Consider the following 20800-nt stretch of genomic DNA (forward strand, 5'->3'; position numbering starts at 1 on the left):
ATGTGTGTGTGTGTGTGGGTCTATATATATATATGTGTGTGTGTGTGGGTCTATATATATATGTGTGTGGGTCTAATATATATATATGTGTGTGTGTGTGTGTGTGGGTCTATATATATATGTGTGTGTGTGTGGTCTATATATATATATATGTGTGTGTGTGTGGGTCTATAATTATATATATGTGTGTGTGTGTGGGTCTATATATATATATATATATATGTGTGTGTGTGTGTGTGGGTCTATATATATATATGTGTGTGTGTGTGTGTGTGGGTCTATAATTATATATATGTGTGTGTGTGTGTGGTCTATATATATATATATTTGTGTATGCATTAGGGCTGTCCCTGACTAAGGATTTGGATGGTCGACTATGATTGGCCAAAATTTGCTGTTAGTCGACTATTGGCCGACAAAAGAAAAAGTATAATATTATTATTATTTTGTTTTATCATTCCATTTGGGCTGTGGGGGGTGCTTAATGTCTGAAGGAGTCGACTGAATGGTTCTTGTTCTCTGCAAAAGCATGCATCTTTCTGTGCCTGTTTTTGTAGGCAGTTAGCCTCTGGTATGCGCGCCATTAGCGTTAGCCACGCTTCTAGGCCTCTTTTCTTTTGGAAAGAAGGAGGCAGGATAGACGTGGTTAGTTAGTAGGGATATACTTTCTTGGCGCAGCGGTTTGTGATGTCGGCCCCCGTGCGGGAGACCGGGGTTCAACTCCCACTCGAGGCATCGAAGTTTAAGGTGACGTTGTCACAACCATTACATATATATATATATATTTTTTTTTTTGACTAAGAGGTTGGCAGTCGACTACGGCTCCTTTCGACCGATTAGTAGACTAATCGACTAATAGGGGTCAGCCCTAGTGTGCATCTATATATATAATGTGTGTGGGTCTATATATATATGTGTGGGGTCTATATATATATATATGTGTGTGTGGGTCTATATATATATGTGTGGGTCTATATATATATATGTGTGTGGGTCTATATATATGTGTGTGTGGGTCTATATATATATATGTGTGTGTGGGTCTATATATATATATGTGTGTGTGGGTCTATATACAGTATATATGTGTGGGTCTATATATATGTGTGTTTGTGTGTGGGTCTATATGTGTGTGGGTCTATATATATATGTGTGTTTGTGTGTGGGTCTATATATATGTGTGTGTGGGTCTATATATATATATGTGTGGGTCTATATATATATGTGTGTGTGGGTCTATATATATGTGTGGGTCTATATATATATGTGTGTGTGGGTCTATATATATATATATGTGTGGGTCTATGTGTGTGTGGGTCTATATATATATATATATATATATATATATGTGTGTGTTGGTCTATATATATATGTGTGGGTCTATATATATGTGAGTGTAGGTCTATATATATATGTGTGTGTGGGTCTATATATATATATATATATATATATATATATGTGTCTTTGTGTGTGGGTCTATATATATTTGTGTGGGTCTATATATATATATATGTGTGGGTCTATATATATATATATGTGTGTGTGGGTCTATATATATATATATGTGTGTGTGGGTCTATATATATAAACGTTATACACTGTGTTATCTTCATTTCATTCCCTGAGCATTTTATTTTGTGGGACGGGGGAAAAGTGGCTCTTTCGATAGTAAAGGTTGCTGACCCCTGGGCTAGGGTAAAGAGGATAAACACACACACACACACAAACATATATATATATATATATATATATATATATATATATATATATATTTTTTTTTTGTCCACTTTTTCTCCCATTTTCTATATTTTCTCCCATCCCAATTTCGTATCATCCAATTCAACCCTCCCCTGTCACGAACGCTGTTTCTTGCCTCCCACAAGCCGGCTGCAATGTGGACTAAGTCATACATAGCACAAGTCCCCTCCGGTACTTGAGGTAACAGCAGTCGCATCTTTTCACCTGCGCAGCTCGATCTCTCAGTGGCGAGGAGTAACTCGTGGGAGGCTCACGCTGCCCCCGACACTTCCTGATTCTACTGCGCAGGCGCACCAACCGACCTGTAGGAGTCGCTGTCCACAACGCCCGATCCCCACCCATCAGTTTCCCACCCCCTAATACGGCCAATGTGTATTAGTATGATCGACCAGCTAAACTGAAAGCGTGGAGCGATGGGCTCGAACAGGCAAGCCCAGCGTCTCCGTCATTCGTGGTGAGTGCTTTGCCCACTGCACCGCGTAGCCGCCCATGTATTTACTATTTGTTATTGTTTTGTCATTGTTATTAGTATTGTTGTTACTGTTGACTTGATATTGTGTTGTTTGTTGTTGAAAATAAAAAAAATTCAAACTATCCGTATCGGCCGATAGACGATCGGTGATCGGTATCAGTGGCAAAAAACGTGATCGGGGCATCCCTACACACAACCCATCTAGGTCCCACAGAACCCAAACCAAGCCATGAAGTCCAAGGAATGGTCTGTAGACCTCCGAGACAGGATTGTATCGAGGCACAGATCTGGGGAAGGGTACAAAAGAATGTCAGCATTGCTGCAGCTTTGAAGGTGCCAACAAGCACAGTGGTCTCCATCATTCGCAAATGGAAAACGTTTGGAAGCACCAGGACTCTTCCTTGAGCTGGCCCCCCGGCCAAACTGAGCCAGCGGGGGAGAAGGGCCTTGGCCAGGGAGGTGACCAAGAACCTGATGGTCACTCTGACAGAGCTCCAGTGTTCCTCCATGGAGATGGGAGAACCTTCCAGAAGGACAACCATCTATTTTTTTTTCTTCTCTTTCTCCGATTTTTCTCTGTTTTCTCCCCGTCCCAATTTAGTCGTTGTGCCAATTCCCCCCCTCCCCTACCTGGTTGTTGTGCGCATGTTCTCCTACTGGTCGGTACAAGGGAACCCTGAAGTATCCGCACGCTTCCTCCGACACGTGCGGCGACAGCCAGCGGCTCTCTTCTCACCTGGCAGCGAGGGCTCTCATTGGTGAAGTGTAACGCGCGGGAGGTCACGCTGCCATCCTCAAGTCCTGCCTCCGCTGAGCAAGCGCCCAGACCTGACCTGTAGGCGTCGCTGTCCACAACGCCAGATTACCACCCACGGCTCCCCTCCCCCTAACCCAGCCAAACGAGTTAGTATAGCGATCAGCCCAAGCCAAGGCAATGCTGACTCCGGGAGTCGAGACCGCAGCCTCTTGCATTGATGACGAGCGCAATCTCCGCTACGCCACCTGACCGCCGCAAGGACAACCATCTCTGCAGCACTCCACCAATCAGGCCTTTATGGTAGAGTGGCCAGACGGAAGCCACTCCTCAGTAAAAGGCACATGACAGCCCGCATGGAGTTTGCCAAAAGGCACCTAAAGGTCTCTCAGACCATGAGAAACAAAATGGTCTGGTCTGATGAAACCAAGATTTAACTCTTTGGCCCGAATGCCAAGCGCCATGTTTGGAGGAAATCAGGCACTGCTTATCACCTGGTCAATACCATCCCTACAGTGAAGCATGGTGGTGCACCGCTTATCACCTGGTCAATACCATCCCTACAGTGAAGCGTGGTGGTGCACTGCTTATCACCTGGTCAATACCATCCCTACAGTGAAGCATGGTGGTGCACCGCTTATCACCTGGTCAATACCATCCCTACAGTGAAGCGTGGTGGTGGCAGCATCGTGCTGTGGGCACCGCTCATCACCTGGTCAATACCATCCCTACAGTGAAGCGTGGTGGTGGCAGCATCGTGCTGTGGGCACCGCTCATCACCTGGTCAATACCATCCCTACAGTGAAGCATGGTGGTGGCAGCATCGTGCTGTGGGCACCGCTCATCACCTGGTCAATACCATCCCTACAGTGAAGCGTGGTGGTGGCAGCATCGTGCTGTGGGCACCGCTCATCACCTGGTCAATACCATCCCTACAGTGAAGCGTGGTGGTGGCAGCATCGTGCTGTGGGCACCGCTCATCACCTGGTCAATACCATCCCTACAGTGAAGCGTGGTGGTGGCAGCATCGTGCTGTGGGGATGTTTTTCAGCGGCAGGAACTGGGAGACTATAGTCAGGATCAAGGGAAAGATGAATGCAGCAATGTACAGAGAGATCCTGGATGAAAACCTGCTCCAGAGCGCTCGGGACCTCTGACTGGGGCGAAGGTTCACCTTCCAACAGGACAACGACCCTAAGCACAGAGCCAGGATAACAAAGGAGTGGCTTCAGGACAAGTCTGTGAATGTCCTTGAGTGGCCCAGCCAGAGCCCTGACTTGAACCCGATTGCACATCTCTGGAAAGATCTGAAAATGGCTGTGCACCGACGCTCCCCATCCAACCTGATGGAGCTTGAGACAATCTGCAAAGAAGAATGGGAGAAACTGCCCAAAAATAGGTGTGCCAAGCTTGTAGCATCATACTCGAGAAGACGTGAGGCTGTAATTGCTGCTAAAGGTGCTTCAACAAAGTATTGAGTAAAGGGTGTGAATACTTATGTACTTATCTGTGTGTGTGTGTTTTTATGTATGGGTGCGTAATGATGACTTGACTGGTCTCAGAGGGTTAATTCATTTCTCTCTCTCTTATTCCCTCTGTCTCAATCTTTCTCTCTCTCCTCTCACTCCCCGTCTATCTCATCCCCTCGCTCTCTCTATCTCATCCCCTTGCTCGCTCTCTCTCTCTGTCTCTCTCGCTTGCTCTGTCTCTCTCTCTGTCTCTCGCTCGCTGTCTCTCTCTACCTCTCTCTCCTCTCACTCCCCATCTATCTCATCCCCTCTATCTCTCTCTCTCCCTCTCTCTCTCTCTCTGTCTCTCTCTTGCTCTCTCGGTCTCTGTCTCTCTCACTGGCTCTCTCTCTTTCTCTCTGTCTCTCTCTCTGTCTCTTATCGTTCTCTCTCTCTACCTCTCTCTCTCCTCTCACTCCCGTCTATCTCATCCCCTCTCTCTTTCTCTCTCTTTCTCTCTCTCTCTGTCTCTATCTTTCTCTCTCTACCTCTCTCTCTCTACCTCTCTCTCTCCTCTCACTCCGGTCTATCTCATCCTCTCTCTCTCTCTCTCTCTCTCTCTCTCTCTCTCTCTCTCTCTCTCTCTCTCTCTCTCTCTCTCTCTCTCTCTCTCTCTCTCTCTCTCTCTCTCTCTCTCTCTCTCTCTCTCTCTCTCTAGGTTGGTTCCTAACTTGGTACGTGAGGAGAGGGTGTGTGTGGTTGCAGCGAGGCTGCTGGAGTTTGTGTGGGGAGGAGGAGGAGGAGGGAGGAGAGATATCTACTCAGAGATGTTGGAGGAGGAGCATACCTGTCTACTGACACAGGTACCTGTCTGTCTGTCTGTCTGTCTGTTTACATTACATTACACAGTATTAACACTTTCGGGGCCATTCGCGTATATATACGTTATTGGGCACCAGCGGTTAACGGCCAAAAACGTGTTTTTTCGATTTTAATATCCTATTCAATGTCAGGGACCTGTATGTTGCCGTTAAAAGGCATACTGGGACTCCGAAGGTGCAGTACAGGCCAGATCCTGCTAGTAGGCAGTATCGAGAGTGCAGTAAACCCTGTTCCAGACCGGGTGCTACCTTTAAACCGCTCCGGGTGCTCTTTTCTAGTAATGGGAAACATAGGGCTTCACTCGATCGCATTGAATCGTTTTCGGGACCCCCGATCCATATGTTGTGGTGGGTTATGTCGTGGACCAGATGGACATAGGATGGACCAGATGGCGATCAAATAATTGAAATACCACCACAGGTAAGGACAATCTGACGTAAATTTCAGCTTGATCGTGCATGGTTATCATACCCATCCCCCTGTGTGTTGTGTTGTGTGAGTGTGTGTTGTGGTAATAACGAATGTCGTTATTGGCAATCAATTAATCAGAAACGACCCCCCCACTATCATGCATTCATGATGAAACATAATACCTATCATATGAATTTGATTTGAAAATAATAGCGTGTCCAGGGACGAAACGCCAATGTTTTTAGTAGAATTCACGTTACGCCTCCCAGGAATTAGCCCGGATCATTCCGAAATTATACTCATATTCACCACGGGATAACACGTGAACGTATTCATGAAGAAATTTATAATTTTTTGCATCTTGAACGGAAGATAGTTACTGTCAAATGACCATGGTATTGTATCCATAGCTATAATATAAACTATAGATTTAGCTCTACAAACAATGTGACGCACAGTGAAACTATGTAATGAAAACCTGGCCGTGCTATAGCTAGATGGGGAAATCGAATGGCCCCGAATGTGTTAACGTAATAATAATAATACAAAAATAAATAGTTTAAATGTATTTAATCAAGCCCCTCCCCCTCCAGTACTGTGTGATGCCAGGGCTGTGTGAGTGTGTGTGTGTGAAGGACTGTGTGTGTGTGTTGGAGGCCGGCTGCTGGGAAGGGGTGTGTTTGGCATCTCTGTTGCCCCCCGGTGGTCAGTCTCTGACTCAGGCTGAACTCAACCCTGCCCTGGCCTGGTCATACTGCTGCCTGCCTGGAACACAAGGGGTTAATACAGGGTGAGGACTGATTGATAAATGGAGAGAGAGATTGATTTATAGATGATCGGTCAATAGATGAACTATAGAAAGACAGATAGATAGATTATTGATTTTGAACATTTCTGTAAAACTGAAACGGATGATAAATTATTATTATTCTTATATTCTTATTTTATTATTACTATTATAATAATACAATGTGTACAATGTTTACTTACCAATGAAGTTCTAACAGAAATAGTCTTCTAGTTTGTTAGAAGCAGCCTAACCTAGTAATAGAAGAAGGTCTGTCCCCTCCTTGTTGATCTGTTCCTACCAGTCTGTCTCCTCCTTGTTCTAACAGTCTGACCCCTCCTTATCGTTCTTCTCTCATCAGACAGCGCCCCCTGTTGTTGGTTGGAGTCTTGGAGCTGCCCACACACTCTCAGACACACACACACACCTCAGCACATACGCTTCAGCTGCGAGACCAGACAGGCGTGGTGGCGTGTGTTGCCGTGGAGACCAGCGGAGATGAGGAGGGGGGTCAGAGGGCAGCCTTCAACACCACATGGATAGGTGGGACACACACACACGCACGCACGCACGCACGCACGCACGCACACACACACACACACACACACACACACACACACACACACACACACACACACACACACACACACACACACACACACACACACACATTTTAATACTTTATTTGGTTCCACAAATTATATTACATAAACAGGGAATCAAATTTAGGGGGAGCTCCAGTAGCTCACCACCTACCGCGAGTGCTATTTCAGCGCCGTGGACAACCGTGCTCGTCACGGATGTGGGGCTGAGCGCGTTCGAATCCCGGACGGCAGCCGTGCCTTTCCCAGAGTGTCTTCCCCCCCATCTGAACCCTTTCAGCCTGCTTCTGTCGGTCGAACTTGACCAAGTATGAATGCGACGAAAAAGCGATAAACGCTAAAAAGAACCAGCTGACTGGTCAAAGTTTAAAAAAAAAAAAACAGGGAATCAAATGTATCGGGGCCAAGCAGCACTGAACACTTAAGGGACACATAGCACCTCCTTCTCCACGCGGCTAAGCTGCCAATAATAGCTGAGACAGAGCAATATTTGGCAATTTGTTTGGCTTTTCTTTTAGACATTGCAGCAATTCTCAGACCGGTCATGGTGCATTTGTATACATGGCCAAGACTTCCGAATACAAGTACACTATATCTACACCTATACCCAAGGTCAGCCATCACACTGAGCAGTGGTTGGTATTTGATATACTTGTCCCGGAAGGCCTGGTCCATGTACAGATCAAAGGTACAGCCTACTTCTATGACCAGCACCTCCCTGTGGCTGGTGTCAACAAAAACAACATCCGGTGTATTTGGTATGTTAGCAAAGACATCGTTGGTAAGGCCAAACCACTCTGGTTTCACTCTGGCATGTTTGTACATTGCTGCACTAGATGGTGATATGTTCCGTACCGCATCAGACACAATGTCCACAATACGGTCATGACGAGCGATGTACAGGTGTTTGTATGCATTACATCCATTTGTTATGTGTGCAATGGATTCTAGGTGTTGTGAATCCTGATGGTTTAAACAGAATGAACTGTGAGTTTGAGGATACCAAGTGGACAGATTGTATTTAGTGGGTAATACCTGCATCAAGTGTCGGCCTTTCTTCCTCCCGAGGGAGTTAACGTCGATCATCCTGGTCGGAGTGTATATTCCACCACAAGCAATCACTGGTGACGCGCTCTCGAAGCTCCACGACGAGGTAAACAAACTCCAGGCAGCTAACGTTGATGCTGCTATTGTGGTTGTGGGTGATTTCAATAGCGCCAATCTGAGAAAGGTATTGCCGGACTTCTATCAGCATGTGACTTGTAACACCAGAGGCGGTAACATTTTAGACCATGGTTACTCGCAATTCATGGGTGGGTACAAGGCTCATTCTGCTTGTGGCTTCGGTAAATCTGATCATGCGGCCATCTTTCTCTCACCAAAATATAAACAAAGGATCAAGAGCACTCCGGTAGTCTCGCGAGAGGTGCAGAAATGGGATGTGGCGTCAGAGGAGACGCTACAGGCTGCGCTTGAGTGCACAGACTGGAGCGTGTTCCGTGACAACACAGATAACATTAATGACTACACGGAGACAGTGCTGGACTTTGTTCGTACTTTGGTGGAAGAAACAATCCCCACTACCATAATTAGAGTTTACCCAAATCAAAAGCCCTGGGTAGACAAATCCGTCTGTGAAGCTCTGAAAGCACGCACCACACAATACAACGTAAGGAGGACAGTAATAGAGGCAAAACGGCGCTACAGGAATACAATTTAACTTCAATATGAACAGGCTGACTCTAGAGCTATGTGGCAGGGCCTCAAAACGATGACAGACTACAAAGGCACCTCCCTCAAACTGAACAGTGACATCTCCTTAGCAAATGATCTCAATACCTTCTATGCGAGGTTTGAGGCTGGGAATAACAACAGTCTGGGGGGGGGGGTCTGCTGATGGAGACTCAGTGTTCAGGGTAACAGAGCATGAGGTGAGGTGGACCTTTAAAAAAGTTAATATCAGGAAGGCAGCAGGACCGGACGGCATCCCCGGCCGCGTCCTAAAAGTCTGTGCCGACCAACTGGCCCCAGTATTCACTGACATATTTAACCTGTCCTTAGAACAGGCTGTCATCCCCACCTGCCTGAAGAAGTCCACTATCATCCCTGTACCTAAAAAATCCAAGCCTGCTTGCCTCAACGACTACCGCCCATAGCCATGAAGTGCTTTGAGAAGCTAGTAAAGGGCTACATCTGTTCCTCCCTCCCCATCAACCTGGACCCCCTGCAATTTGCATACCGCCCCAACAGGTCAACGGAGGACGCCATAGCCCATATGCTGCACACAGCAGCATCACACCTGGACAAGAGGCAGGGGAACTATGTGAGAATGCTATTCATCGACTACAGCTCAGCATTCAATACCATAGTCCCCTCCAAACTCATAGCCAAGCTCAGGGACCTGGGCTTGAACTATGACCTCTGCCAGTGGGTCTTGGACTTCCTGACGGGCAGACCCCAGCTGGTGAGAGCAGGCAACTGCACCTCCTCATCCATCACCCTCAACATAGGGGCCCCCCAGGGCTGTGTTCTGAGTCCCCTCCTCTACTCCCTGTACACACATGACTGCGTGGCACAGCGGAGTAGCAACACAATCATCAAATTTGCTGACGACACAGTAGTGGTGGGCCCGATCTCTGCAAACTACGAGAGGGCCTACCTGGAAGAGGTCAAGGTCCTGGCGGGATGGTGCCAGGAGAACAGCCTCTCCCTGAACGTCAGCAAAACAAAGGAGATGATTGTGGACTTTAGGAGGTCGGGGGTCAGGGACTACAGCCCCCTCAGCATCGACGGGGCACCGGTTGAGAGAGTGAACAGTTTTAAGTACCTCGGAGCCCACATATCCGAGGACTTGACATGGACCACACACATTGACAGTGTTGTGAAGAAGGCACGACAACGCCTCTACTTCCTCAGGCGCCTAAGGAAGTTCCAAGTCAGTCAGAAGATCCTTAAGAACTTCTACTCATGTACAATAGAGAGCATCCTGACTGGCAATATCACCTCCTGGTTTGGAAATAGCACTGCACAAGACCGAAGCAGACTACAGAGAGTGACACGTTCAGCCGAACGCACAATTGGAGGGGGGCTTCCCACCCTCCAGAACATTTACAACAAGCGGTGCAGGGGTAAGGCTAAGAGAATCATCAAGGACTCCAGCCACCCAAACAACTGCCTCTTTGAACTGCTGCGGTCAGGCAAGCGATACCGGAGTCTCATGGCAAGCACAGAAAGACTCAGAAGAAGCTTCTATCCCCAGGCCATCAGGCTGCTCAACAAACAATAAACACTATGCAACAACCATCAAATGCACACAGCACACACATCCACACGCACACACTCACTTTAAACAAACAACACACTGCAGCACCCACTCTCCACACTTTAGAACACCTAAACACACTTTATATTTATTGGTAAAGGATTTGCACTACAACCTGTACACCTTACTGTAAACTGTACCTAAATTGTACCTCATCCCATTTCTGCTTTGCACTATATAGTATTGTATATTAGTACATTGCATAGTATATTGTATATTGTACACCACTCAGTTACTTCTATTCTGTATCGAACATTGTACATATGTATATACTGAACACTGTGACTTCTATTTTTACTTCTATTTTACATGCTATTAGGCCTGCCGCGATAAGCAATAAATCGATTAATTGCTGCGATAATTAAAATGAATGCAATGATTTTGACGGGCGCGATTAATTGCTATTTGCGCGTTTGTTTTAATGAGGCGGAACCAGTGCCCCTTCAGTCACTGTCCGTGTTGGGAGGCGGGCCGCTGACGTTACTAGAGTACAGCACGGGAGCTCCGTGGGGCAACGCCACATAGACATTTCTCAATAGTATTGCTCCTTTTAACCAAGTAGCATTATTTGTAGTGTAACGTTAGCTATTTTTAGACCCAAGTAGTTACTCGCTACTGCCCGGAGAAACTGGACTGCTAAATAAAGATGAAAGATAGAGCTTTGATTCTCATTCCATGCTAACAACATTAGCTAAATATCTAACAAACGAAATACAACGTATAGCATAGCTACAAGTACAACACAGAATAACGTTAATACAATTACATGCATCATTGTTTACAATGAACGGGTGGGGCTAGTCAAAGGACTGGACACGGGGACAAGTTAAACATGAATTAATTTATTATAACACTCCGGTAGTTTCGAGTCGTGCTGCAGTGCTTACGCACCACAGCTATTCTATTACTGCTTTGACGCTTCCTCCTCATCGTTGATTGCCTGTAGTAGCTGCATCTAACGTTAGTAGCTAACGTTAAAACTAACCGAAAGGTAGTTGTTCACCAACAATTTGTTTTATCATTAGCTCAAAAACAGAACTGGACGAGACATGTTGTCGGCTCATAGTTTCTGCTTAGGATAATAACAACAATACTTCCGGTCCGGTCGGTGGGCTTCAAAATAAAAGTCAAACACCGGAAAAGACGGAGCGGTGGGCTTCAAAATAAAAGTTTTGGGAAATAAATTTCTCAAAAAAAATTCTCTAACCGGTCGCAATAATATCGCTTATCGCGATATTTTCGGGGGCAATTAATCGCCCAGCAAAATGTGTTATCGTGGCAGGCCTACATGCCAGCGTTTCCGTTAGCCGGTAATTACCGGTATTTGACTGGCAAAATCTGTTGAAGTCCGACATATTTAATCTCTCCGGTCATAATGTCCGGTGAAAATAATTCCCTCTAAACACAATTAGATTATTTGAATTGTATTAAAATAGGCTAAAATTATATAGCCTATGCGATGAACGAAACAATCTCACCAAGCAGCCGGTCTAATAATGACATCCTGCTGTCAGCGCGAGCTGGCTGCTGATATATTTACGTGAAGCATGGCTTGGCAGGGTGCAGTACTCCAATTCAGCCATTGGCAATTCAGCTGTTGGGTGGGGGCGCTGCTGACACCACTGCTCTGCTCTGCCTGCTCCAAGTGCTCCATGCTTCACGTAAATATATCAGCAGCCAGCTCGCGCTGACACAGCGGTGTCAAATTTCTCAGTTCTTCGCTTGAACTGCTGCCGTCAGGCAAGCGATACAGGAGTCTCAAGGCGAGCACAGAAAGACTCAGAAGTAGCTTCTATCCCCAGGCCATCAGGCTGCTAAACGAACAATGAATGAACACTACACAACAACAACCACCAAACACACATAGCACACACATCCACACGCACACACTCACTTTAAACAAACACACTGTAGCACCCACTACACACACTTTATAGCACACACCCACTTTAAACAAACACACTGTAGCACCCACTCCCCACACTTTATAGCACACACCCACTTTAAACAAACACACTGTAGCACCCACTCCCCACACTTTATATTTATGGATGAAGGATTGCACTACAACTCGTACACCTTACTGTAAATTGTACCTAAAATTGTACCTCATCCCATTTCTGCTTTGCACTAGATAGTACTGTACACTAGTACACTGCATAGTTGTGTATTGTATATTATATGGTAACTCAGAACATTGTACATATGTCTATACCGAACAACTGTGACCTCATTTTCTTCTTCTAAATTCATGCTATATTATGTTATTATGTTATTTGATACTATCTTGTCTAGCACAGTCTCTGGAGCGTAACAGTAAGAAGCATTTTGTATGAAAGTATTCTGTACTTCTGTATGACAACTATTAAAGAACTTGAACTTGAACTTGAACTTGATATAATTAATACAAATGTCCAATATAACGGAATTAGTTAGCTCATAAAAATGTGATTATAACAGACTGCTGTTTATTAAGGTCGGGCAGACTGCCCACCGACACCTCAAGTCGGCAGCAGCAGCACGAAGTCTCGAGGGACTTATTTTATTTGGAATATATTAATGACTGATACGCAAAAGTAGCCTAGTTTTAAGTTAAAATATTATAAATGCCTTGATGATGTCATTCTTTATATAGGTCTATCAATTGTTTTTAAGCTCAATAAACTCTGACCGGAATTTATCCCATTTGTCCGGTAGATTGAAATCTACCGGACACTCAGACCTGCAAAAAAAAATTCTAACGGAAACCCTGCTACATGCTATACTATTTTACAGGGTGTCCGCGGATCCTTAAAAAGTCTTAAATTTGTTTATCAATAATTAAGGCCTTAGTTTGTCTTAAAATGTCTTAAATCCATTTTCAGAGGTCTTAAAAATGCCATAGAAAGGAAATATAAAATGCCATGTCATCTTATGTTTTATTATGAAATCTGGGGAAAAACGGTTAACGGGAGATAAAGTCGGGACTTTTTATTGACCGTGTTGTAGCATCACGCAGACCGGAATGGGGCGGAACCAACACAGGTCCTTATGTTGGCCGGGAACCATTTCAGCAACGGAGTCTAGCTAACGTTAGCAAGGCGAAGCGATAACGCTAACGTTACGTTTAGTTTAGCATTTGCACTCGTTAATATGGGAAAGTGCCAATTTAACGAGAACTGGCTCAACAATCCACTGTTTGCGCCATTGGTTGGTCCCGGTCAAAGACCATTACGAGGCCCGCTGCAACAACAAAAAGCAGTCGAGTCGCACATGCTGAGCGCTAAGCGTACCTCTGCAAAACCCGCCTGCAAACTACTATTTCGCATTTATTTTCGGCCCGCCATCTCAGGTAGGACTAACATCTGCACCAACAGAAGTCTGGATAACATTCGGCTCCACGCCAACGCTTGAAGCTGAGGTCTTAACTTGAAAATAATCTATTCACTGATGTAAACAAGGACACGTTTGTGTTTATGTTCGATGAGAGCTTCACCCACTATGTATTTTTTCCTCCCACCCACCCCCTCCTAATGTACAGTATCCTCCCATCATATGTATGTTAGGATCTATGGGTAACCGTACTGTATATTTGCATATCGTATATGTCACAAATGTAACAGTACAGTACTATATACCTGTATGTCATGTATGTCCCTATGCCATAAATGTCATGTATGTTGAGTATGTCATAAATGTCTATATGAATTGAAAATGGGGGACCCTGATGTAAACAAGACAAACGTCTTTCTCTGGTCTGCATCCCCTTAACAATTGTGTGTATTGAGCCGTACTGTATTGTACCCATTCTGCAATCTGTTAAACAAAGTTTTCATTCATTCATTCAACCAAACCACAAAAACAAAACAACTGGATGAATGAATGAAAAACTTTATTTTTGCAGAATGGGTACAATACAGTACGGCTCAATACACACAATTGTTAAGGGGATGCAGACCAGAGAAAGACATTTGTCTTGTTTACATCAGGGTCCCCCATTTTCAATTCATAGTGACATTTATGACATACACAACATACATGACATCATGAAATTTATGGCATAGTGACATACATTACATACAGGTATATAGTACTGTTACATTTGTGACATATACGATATGCAAATATACAGTACTGTTACCCAGAGATCCTAACAGAAAATATATACATATGATGGGGAGGAGACTGTACATTAGGAGGGGGGGGGTTGGACATTTACGGTGCCCAGTTTCTAATTGCAGCCTCCCGTAGGTGCTCTTTAAGAGCGGTTTTGAATGTGGGCAGGGGTAAAGTGGGTTTTAGGAGTGAGGTTAAGCAGTAGTCTGACCAGTTTGTTTTGTGATGTTTGTAATCTTGTTTTTAGGGCCTTTGAGGTGCTTTGGTACCATGAGGTGCAAGCATAGTCGTAGTACCCTTGAATGAGTGCTCCTGTTAGAGTCTTCAGGGTATTCTTGTTTACCAGAGAGGAGATCCGGCACAAGAAAGTTTGTTGGTTGACTTTTTTGATACCCTGGGGAGGGTGGTAATAGTTATGTGTTCTGACAGGTATCAGTCCTATGGTAATAGTCATGTGTTCTGACAGGTATCAGTCCTATGGTAATAGTCATGTGTTCTGACAGGTATCAGTCCTATGGTAATAGTTATGTGTTCTGACAGGTATCAGTCCTATGGTGATAGTTATGTGTTCTGACAGGTATCAGTCCTATGGTGATAGTCATGTGTTCTGACAGGTATCAGTCCTATGGTGATAGTCATGTGTTCTGACAGGTATCAGTCCTATGGTGATAGTCATGTGTTCTGACAGGTATCAGTCCTATGGTAATAGTCATGTGTTCTGACAGGTATCAGTCCTATGGTGATAGTCATGTGTTCTGACAGGTATCAGTCCTATGGTAGTATGTGTTCTGACGGAAATGTGGCTGTTGCACTTGCTGCTTGGCCCCTGGTATATTTTGTATAGCTATATTTGCTATTTATGTTTGGTCACCCCTTTGTTGAAATTCATCCAATCCAGTTACTCCTTTAAGTTCAAGATTTTTAAGTTTCCAAGTTATGTTTTAATAAACATCTTTGGACCAATGTGTCCCTAAACTTAAACTGATTGGTGTCGTTGCATGATTTTTGCCATTTTGTTATTGTGAAATTGAATTCAATTTAATTCTGAGTGGCATTAAAAAGTCTTAAATCTGACTGGGCTAAACCTGCAGATACCCTGATTTTATTTCATACTTATCTTGTCTAGCACAGTCTCTGGAGCGTAACAGTAAGAAGCATTTTGTATAAAAGTATTCTGTACTTCTGTATGACAACTATTAAAGAAACTTGAGTCTTGCTTTGATGGTAAATTAAAAAACATCCTCACCAACAGCGGCGTTCTTATACACTGAGTGTGAAACTGAGTGGTCAGCAAACTCCAAACAAGCTAGCTTTCCCTGTAGTCTGAGTCCACACCAGTGCTGCCTGATCTCAGACTGCTTCATGCTGAGCAGAACCCTCCTTGCAGAGTCTCTGTGCAGTTCGACAGTCTCTTCCTGCGGTGTTGTGATGTTGGCCTTCACAACCACACAGGGGTCTGTGATCAGTTCATCAGAGACAGGGACATCAGTCTGTGTGTTGGTGGGTCTTGTCCATTTCAGCTGAACTCCAGTCTGGTTGCAGAGGTCATTGAGATCTGGCCAGTCAGACCCCGAAGCCCTTGGCCCGAGAGTCCAGTTTCCCAGAGTCTTTCTTCCTGAAGCCGAGGAAGTTATTCTGGTCTGCGGTGGCCAGGGGGATCTTCCTTCTGCGTAGATCCAGCAGGAGAGAGGCCCTGGCCATTTCTCTGACGGTGACATCATCATTATGGAGCAGGTGGGCTAGCCTGGTGGCTATGTAGGTCCACTGGACATTGGGGACTCCCAGCCCTCCCTCTCCACATGGGAGAAAGATCATCATGCCCCGTGTGGAGTGTGTGTTGAGGCCTACACACTTTCTGACCAGCTGAACATTTTTGTTTTTCATTTCTCTCAGTGCCTTGAGAGGGATGTGTACATCGGCAAAAAGGTGTTGGATTTTAGCCAGAGCCACCTTTCTCACAGCCTGGTAGTTCATGAGGACGGGGAGGGGGGACAAGTCAATCAGGTGTAGACGATGGAGAAACTCTGTAGTGAGCGCCTCGACCTGCTCCCCCCACTCTCCAGCCATGTTAAACCTGTGGCCAAGGTATGGGTAGGTCTCATTACGGGAATACACCTTGATGGGTTGGCCCATTACAAGAAAGGAGGGGGGCTTGTCGTTCTTGGCCTTATACCAGCGGTTGCCTCCACTGCGGCGCTCATGGAGTACGGCGCACTTGGCTTGCTTCACCTCCAGTAATGACCACTGGAGGAACTCATCAGTGCGTGCCAGCATGTTAATGATGACATCTTCCTGTCGTGATGACACCTGCACGTCGTCCGCGTATCCCTGAACAGGATTTGGGGATCGGACATGCAGAGGAGGAGCGCACTGGTAAATCCACTTCATCCACTGGTTGAGTGCTAGGATGATGTTCACGGCACTCCAGTTTTTATTCCCACCTACAGTGCAATCGGCTCTGTGAGCTGCTGCCTACAGATAACTTGGATAAATGAACCTTGGTATACACTGGATAAAATATTCACAAAAGGCTGAGGCAGGTGTATTTCCTCTAATGTTTTTTTTTTTTTGATCCACTTTTTCTCCCATTTTCTATATTTTCTCCCATCCCAATTTCGTATCATCCAATTCAACCCTCCCCTGTCACGAACGCTGTTTCTTGCCTCCCACAAGCCGGCTGCAATGTGGACTAAGTCATACAGAGCACAAGTCCCCTCTGGTACTTGAGGTAACAGCAGTCGCATCTTTTCACCTGCGCAGCTCGATCTCTCAGTGGTGAGGAGTAACGCGTGGGAGGCTCACGCTGCCCCCGACACTTCCTGATTCTACTGCGCAGGCGCACCAACTGACCTGTAGGAGTCGCTGTCCACAACGCCCGATCCCCACCCATCAGTTTCCCACCACCTAATACGGCCAATGTGTATTAGTATGAACGACCAGCTAAACTGAAAGCAATGTGGAGCGCTGGGCTCGAACAGGCGAGCCCAGCGTCTCCGCATTCGTGACGAGCGCCTTGCCCACTACGCCACGTAGCCACCCATTTCCTCTAATGTTTTTAACATCACCTCATGGGAGAGTGTACCAAATGCGTCTCTAAAGTCCAAAAACACTGTGTAGAATCTGGATGATTCATGTTTGAACTGCTGCGGTCAGGCAAGCGATACCGGAGTCTCAAGGCGAGCACAGAAAGACTCAGAAGAAGCTTCTATCCCCAGGCCATCAGGCTGCTAAACGAACAATGAACGAACACTACACAACAACAACCACCAAACGCACATAGCACACACATCCACACGCACACACTCACTTTAAACAAACACACTGTAGCACCCACTCCACACACTTTATAGCACACACCCACTTTAAACAAACACACTGTAGCACCCACTCCCCACACTTTATATTTATTGATGAAGGATTGCACTACAACTCGTACACCTTACTGTAAATTGTACCTAAAATTGTACCTCATCCCATTTCTGCTTTGCACTAGATAGTACTGTACATTAGTACACTGCATAGTATTGTATATTATATGGTAACTCAGAACATTGTACATATGTCTATACCGAACACTGTGACCTCATTTTTCTTCTTCTAAATTACATGCTATATTATGTTATTTGATACTATCTTGTCTAGCACAGTCTCTGGAGCGTAACAGTAAGAAGCATTTTGTATGAAAGTATTCTGTACTTCTGTATGACAACTATTAAAGAACTTGAACTTGAACTTGAACTTGAAATCGTAGATTCCGGTTTTTAAGCAAAACACATGTTTGTTCATTCCCTGTCTGTTGATATAAGCGTTCTGATGGGGGGAGATAATCCCTGTGTCCACCAGCCAGGGTATGATGTGGGTGAGTAGGCACTTCATGGAGACTTTATATATAGTGGGCAATAGTGAAATGTCACGCCAAGTGGAAGGATCATCTGGGACATTTTCCTTTTTTGGTATTCTATGGATGAGGGCCCGTTTCCACGAGTCAGGCACCTTCTCATGATCAGGCAGACATTGAAGATATGTGTGAGTGTCTGTGTTGACGTGGGCCTGGTAGCTCTCAACGTCTCATAGATAACCCCATCAGATATGTGTGAGTGTCTGTGTTGACGTGGGCCTGGTACCTCTCAACGTCTCATAGATAACCCCATCAGATATGTGTGAGTGTCTGTGTTGACGTGGGCCTGGTAGCTCTAACCCCATCAGATCCGCTAGCCTTGTTATTGGGAAGAGAAGTTAAAACTGCATCCACCTCCTCTGTTGTAAAATCATGGGTATCTGGGAAACAGCCTTGCTCTATTTTGTCAATGAAATTGTACCAAGGGGGCGTGGCCAGGGGAGTGGCAGCGCTTGGTGCAGTTTGACATTTAGCTTTATAGTAGTTATACACATTGGCTTGGCTGTATCACTAACAGTGGGGGGGGGGGGGGGGGGGGGGGTCGGGAAAACAGCTATTATTCAAAATGATATCGATTGCCTTTGATTTGCGGTGTTGCCAGAGGTATGCCAGCTTGTTCCTGGAAACTTTTCTTTTCTGCCGATGTGTCTCCAGCAACGCTGGTTGTATTCTCTCACGGATGAAGCAGAGCTGCGTTTCTATCCAATGTGTCAGAGAGTCAGGTGTTAGGTCCACTGGGAAATCGGCAGAGAGAGGGAATTTCTTCAGGATTCTAGCGACATATTTTAGAAGCTTGAATCCGTACGGCCGCGTGTTTCGTTGCGTCACAGAGAATATTCCATTATAAAAAAAACGCTGATTAGAATTGACACCAGTCTGCCCCACTTCTCTGCGCCTCCGGGAGTAACAGCAAAGTTCGATCTTACCTGGAGCAGTTTTGTGTCCAGTGTCCCCCTGTACGCTCTTTCATGTCTCTGGAAAGTAATCCACTCACAATCTGACATTGGTTGCACGTATTGTTCAGGTGTTGTTTGTAGACTCGCCCGATGTTCAGGGCTTGTTTAAAGGCCAATCTTAGTGTGGTAACTCTCCACAAGGTTTCTCTCCTCCACACTGCCTGTGGAGCTTTTTTCCCTGTTGTTAGGTTTTAGTGAGTTTTTCCTTACCTTCGCGTGGGGTATGTCTGGGAGTGCTTGCATTCTTTCATTTATTTGCATTCATCTAAAAATGTTTGGACCTTATGGTGTTCTTGTTCTGTTCTTGACTTATTGTTATGTTTTCTTCTTGACTTGTTTAAAGAAGACCTGTACGGCCCATGGGGACATTAACGTGTGTTGTCGGGCCCTATAAATAAATTTGATTTGATTTGATTTGTGTATGTGAGCTTAGATGTTAAAAATTACGAGCGCAGTCATCTCACCACTCATGCGTGGCAGCCATGACACACACACACACACACACACACACACACACACACACACACACACACACACACTCTCTCTCAATGTCCTCTGTTCTCTACTATCTGTTCTTCCTTGGAGACACATTTCAACTGGCAGAACATGTGAATATGACTGTTTGAAGCCTCGCCAACCACTAGGAGAACAAGACAGGGTTTAACCCTAACACCAGACCAGACAGACCAGACCAGAAGACCAGATCAGACCAGCTGGTACCAGACCAGAAGACCAGACCAGACCAGCTGGTACCAGACCAGAAGACCAGACCAGACCAGCTGGTACCAGACTAGAAGACCAGACCAGACCAGCTGGTACCAGACCAGAAGACCAGGCCAGACCAGCTGGTACCAGACCAGAAGACCAGGCCAGACCAGCTGGTACCAGACCAGACCAGACCATCTGGTACCAGACCAGAAGACCAGGCCAGACCAGCTGGTACCAGACCAGAAGACCAGACCAGACCATCTGGTACCAGACCAGACCAGAAGACCAGACCAGACCAGAAGACCAGACCAGCTGGTACCAGACCAGACTAGACCAGACCAGCTGGTACTAAACCAGACCAGACTAGACCAGACTAAACCAGACCAGCTGGTACTAAACCAGACCAGACTAAACCAGACTAGACCAGACCAGACTAAACCAGACTAGACCAGACTAAACCAGACTAGACCAGACTAGACCAGACCAGACTAAACCAGACCAAACTAGACCAGACTAGACCAGACTAAACCAGACCAGACTAGAGCAGACCAGACTAGACCAGACTAAACCAGACCAGACTAAACCAAACTAGACCAGACCAGACTAGACCAGACTAGAGCAGACCAGACTAGACCAGACTAGAGCAGACCAGACTAGACCAGACTAAACCAGACTAGACCAGACTAGACCAGACTAGACCAGACCAG

At 45.5% G+C, this 20800-nt stretch overlaps 1 protein-coding gene across 1 annotated transcript in view; it reads left to right on the plus strand.

The window, feature by feature from the left end:
• The window catches only part of ctc1 (CTS telomere maintenance complex component 1), a 199952-nt gene that overhangs the window by 78748 nt on the left and 100404 nt on the right, over positions 1–20800 (plus strand). The window contains exons 7-10 of the mRNA XM_084327685.1: positions 4169–4383; positions 5151–5295; positions 6319–6515; positions 6874–7055. Of these exons, the coding sequence (XP_084183811.1) occupies positions 4169–4383; positions 5151–5295; positions 6319–6515; positions 6874–7055 (739 nt within the window). The remainder of the gene's footprint in view (positions 1–4168; positions 4384–5150; positions 5296–6318; positions 6516–6873; positions 7056–20800) is intronic.

Source organism: Notolepis coatsorum, assembly GCF_963971535.1.
Source record: "Notolepis coatsorum genome assembly, chromosome: 13".
In the NCBI taxonomy this organism is placed as follows: Eukaryota; Metazoa; Chordata; class Actinopteri; order Aulopiformes; family Paralepididae; genus Notolepis; species Notolepis coatsorum.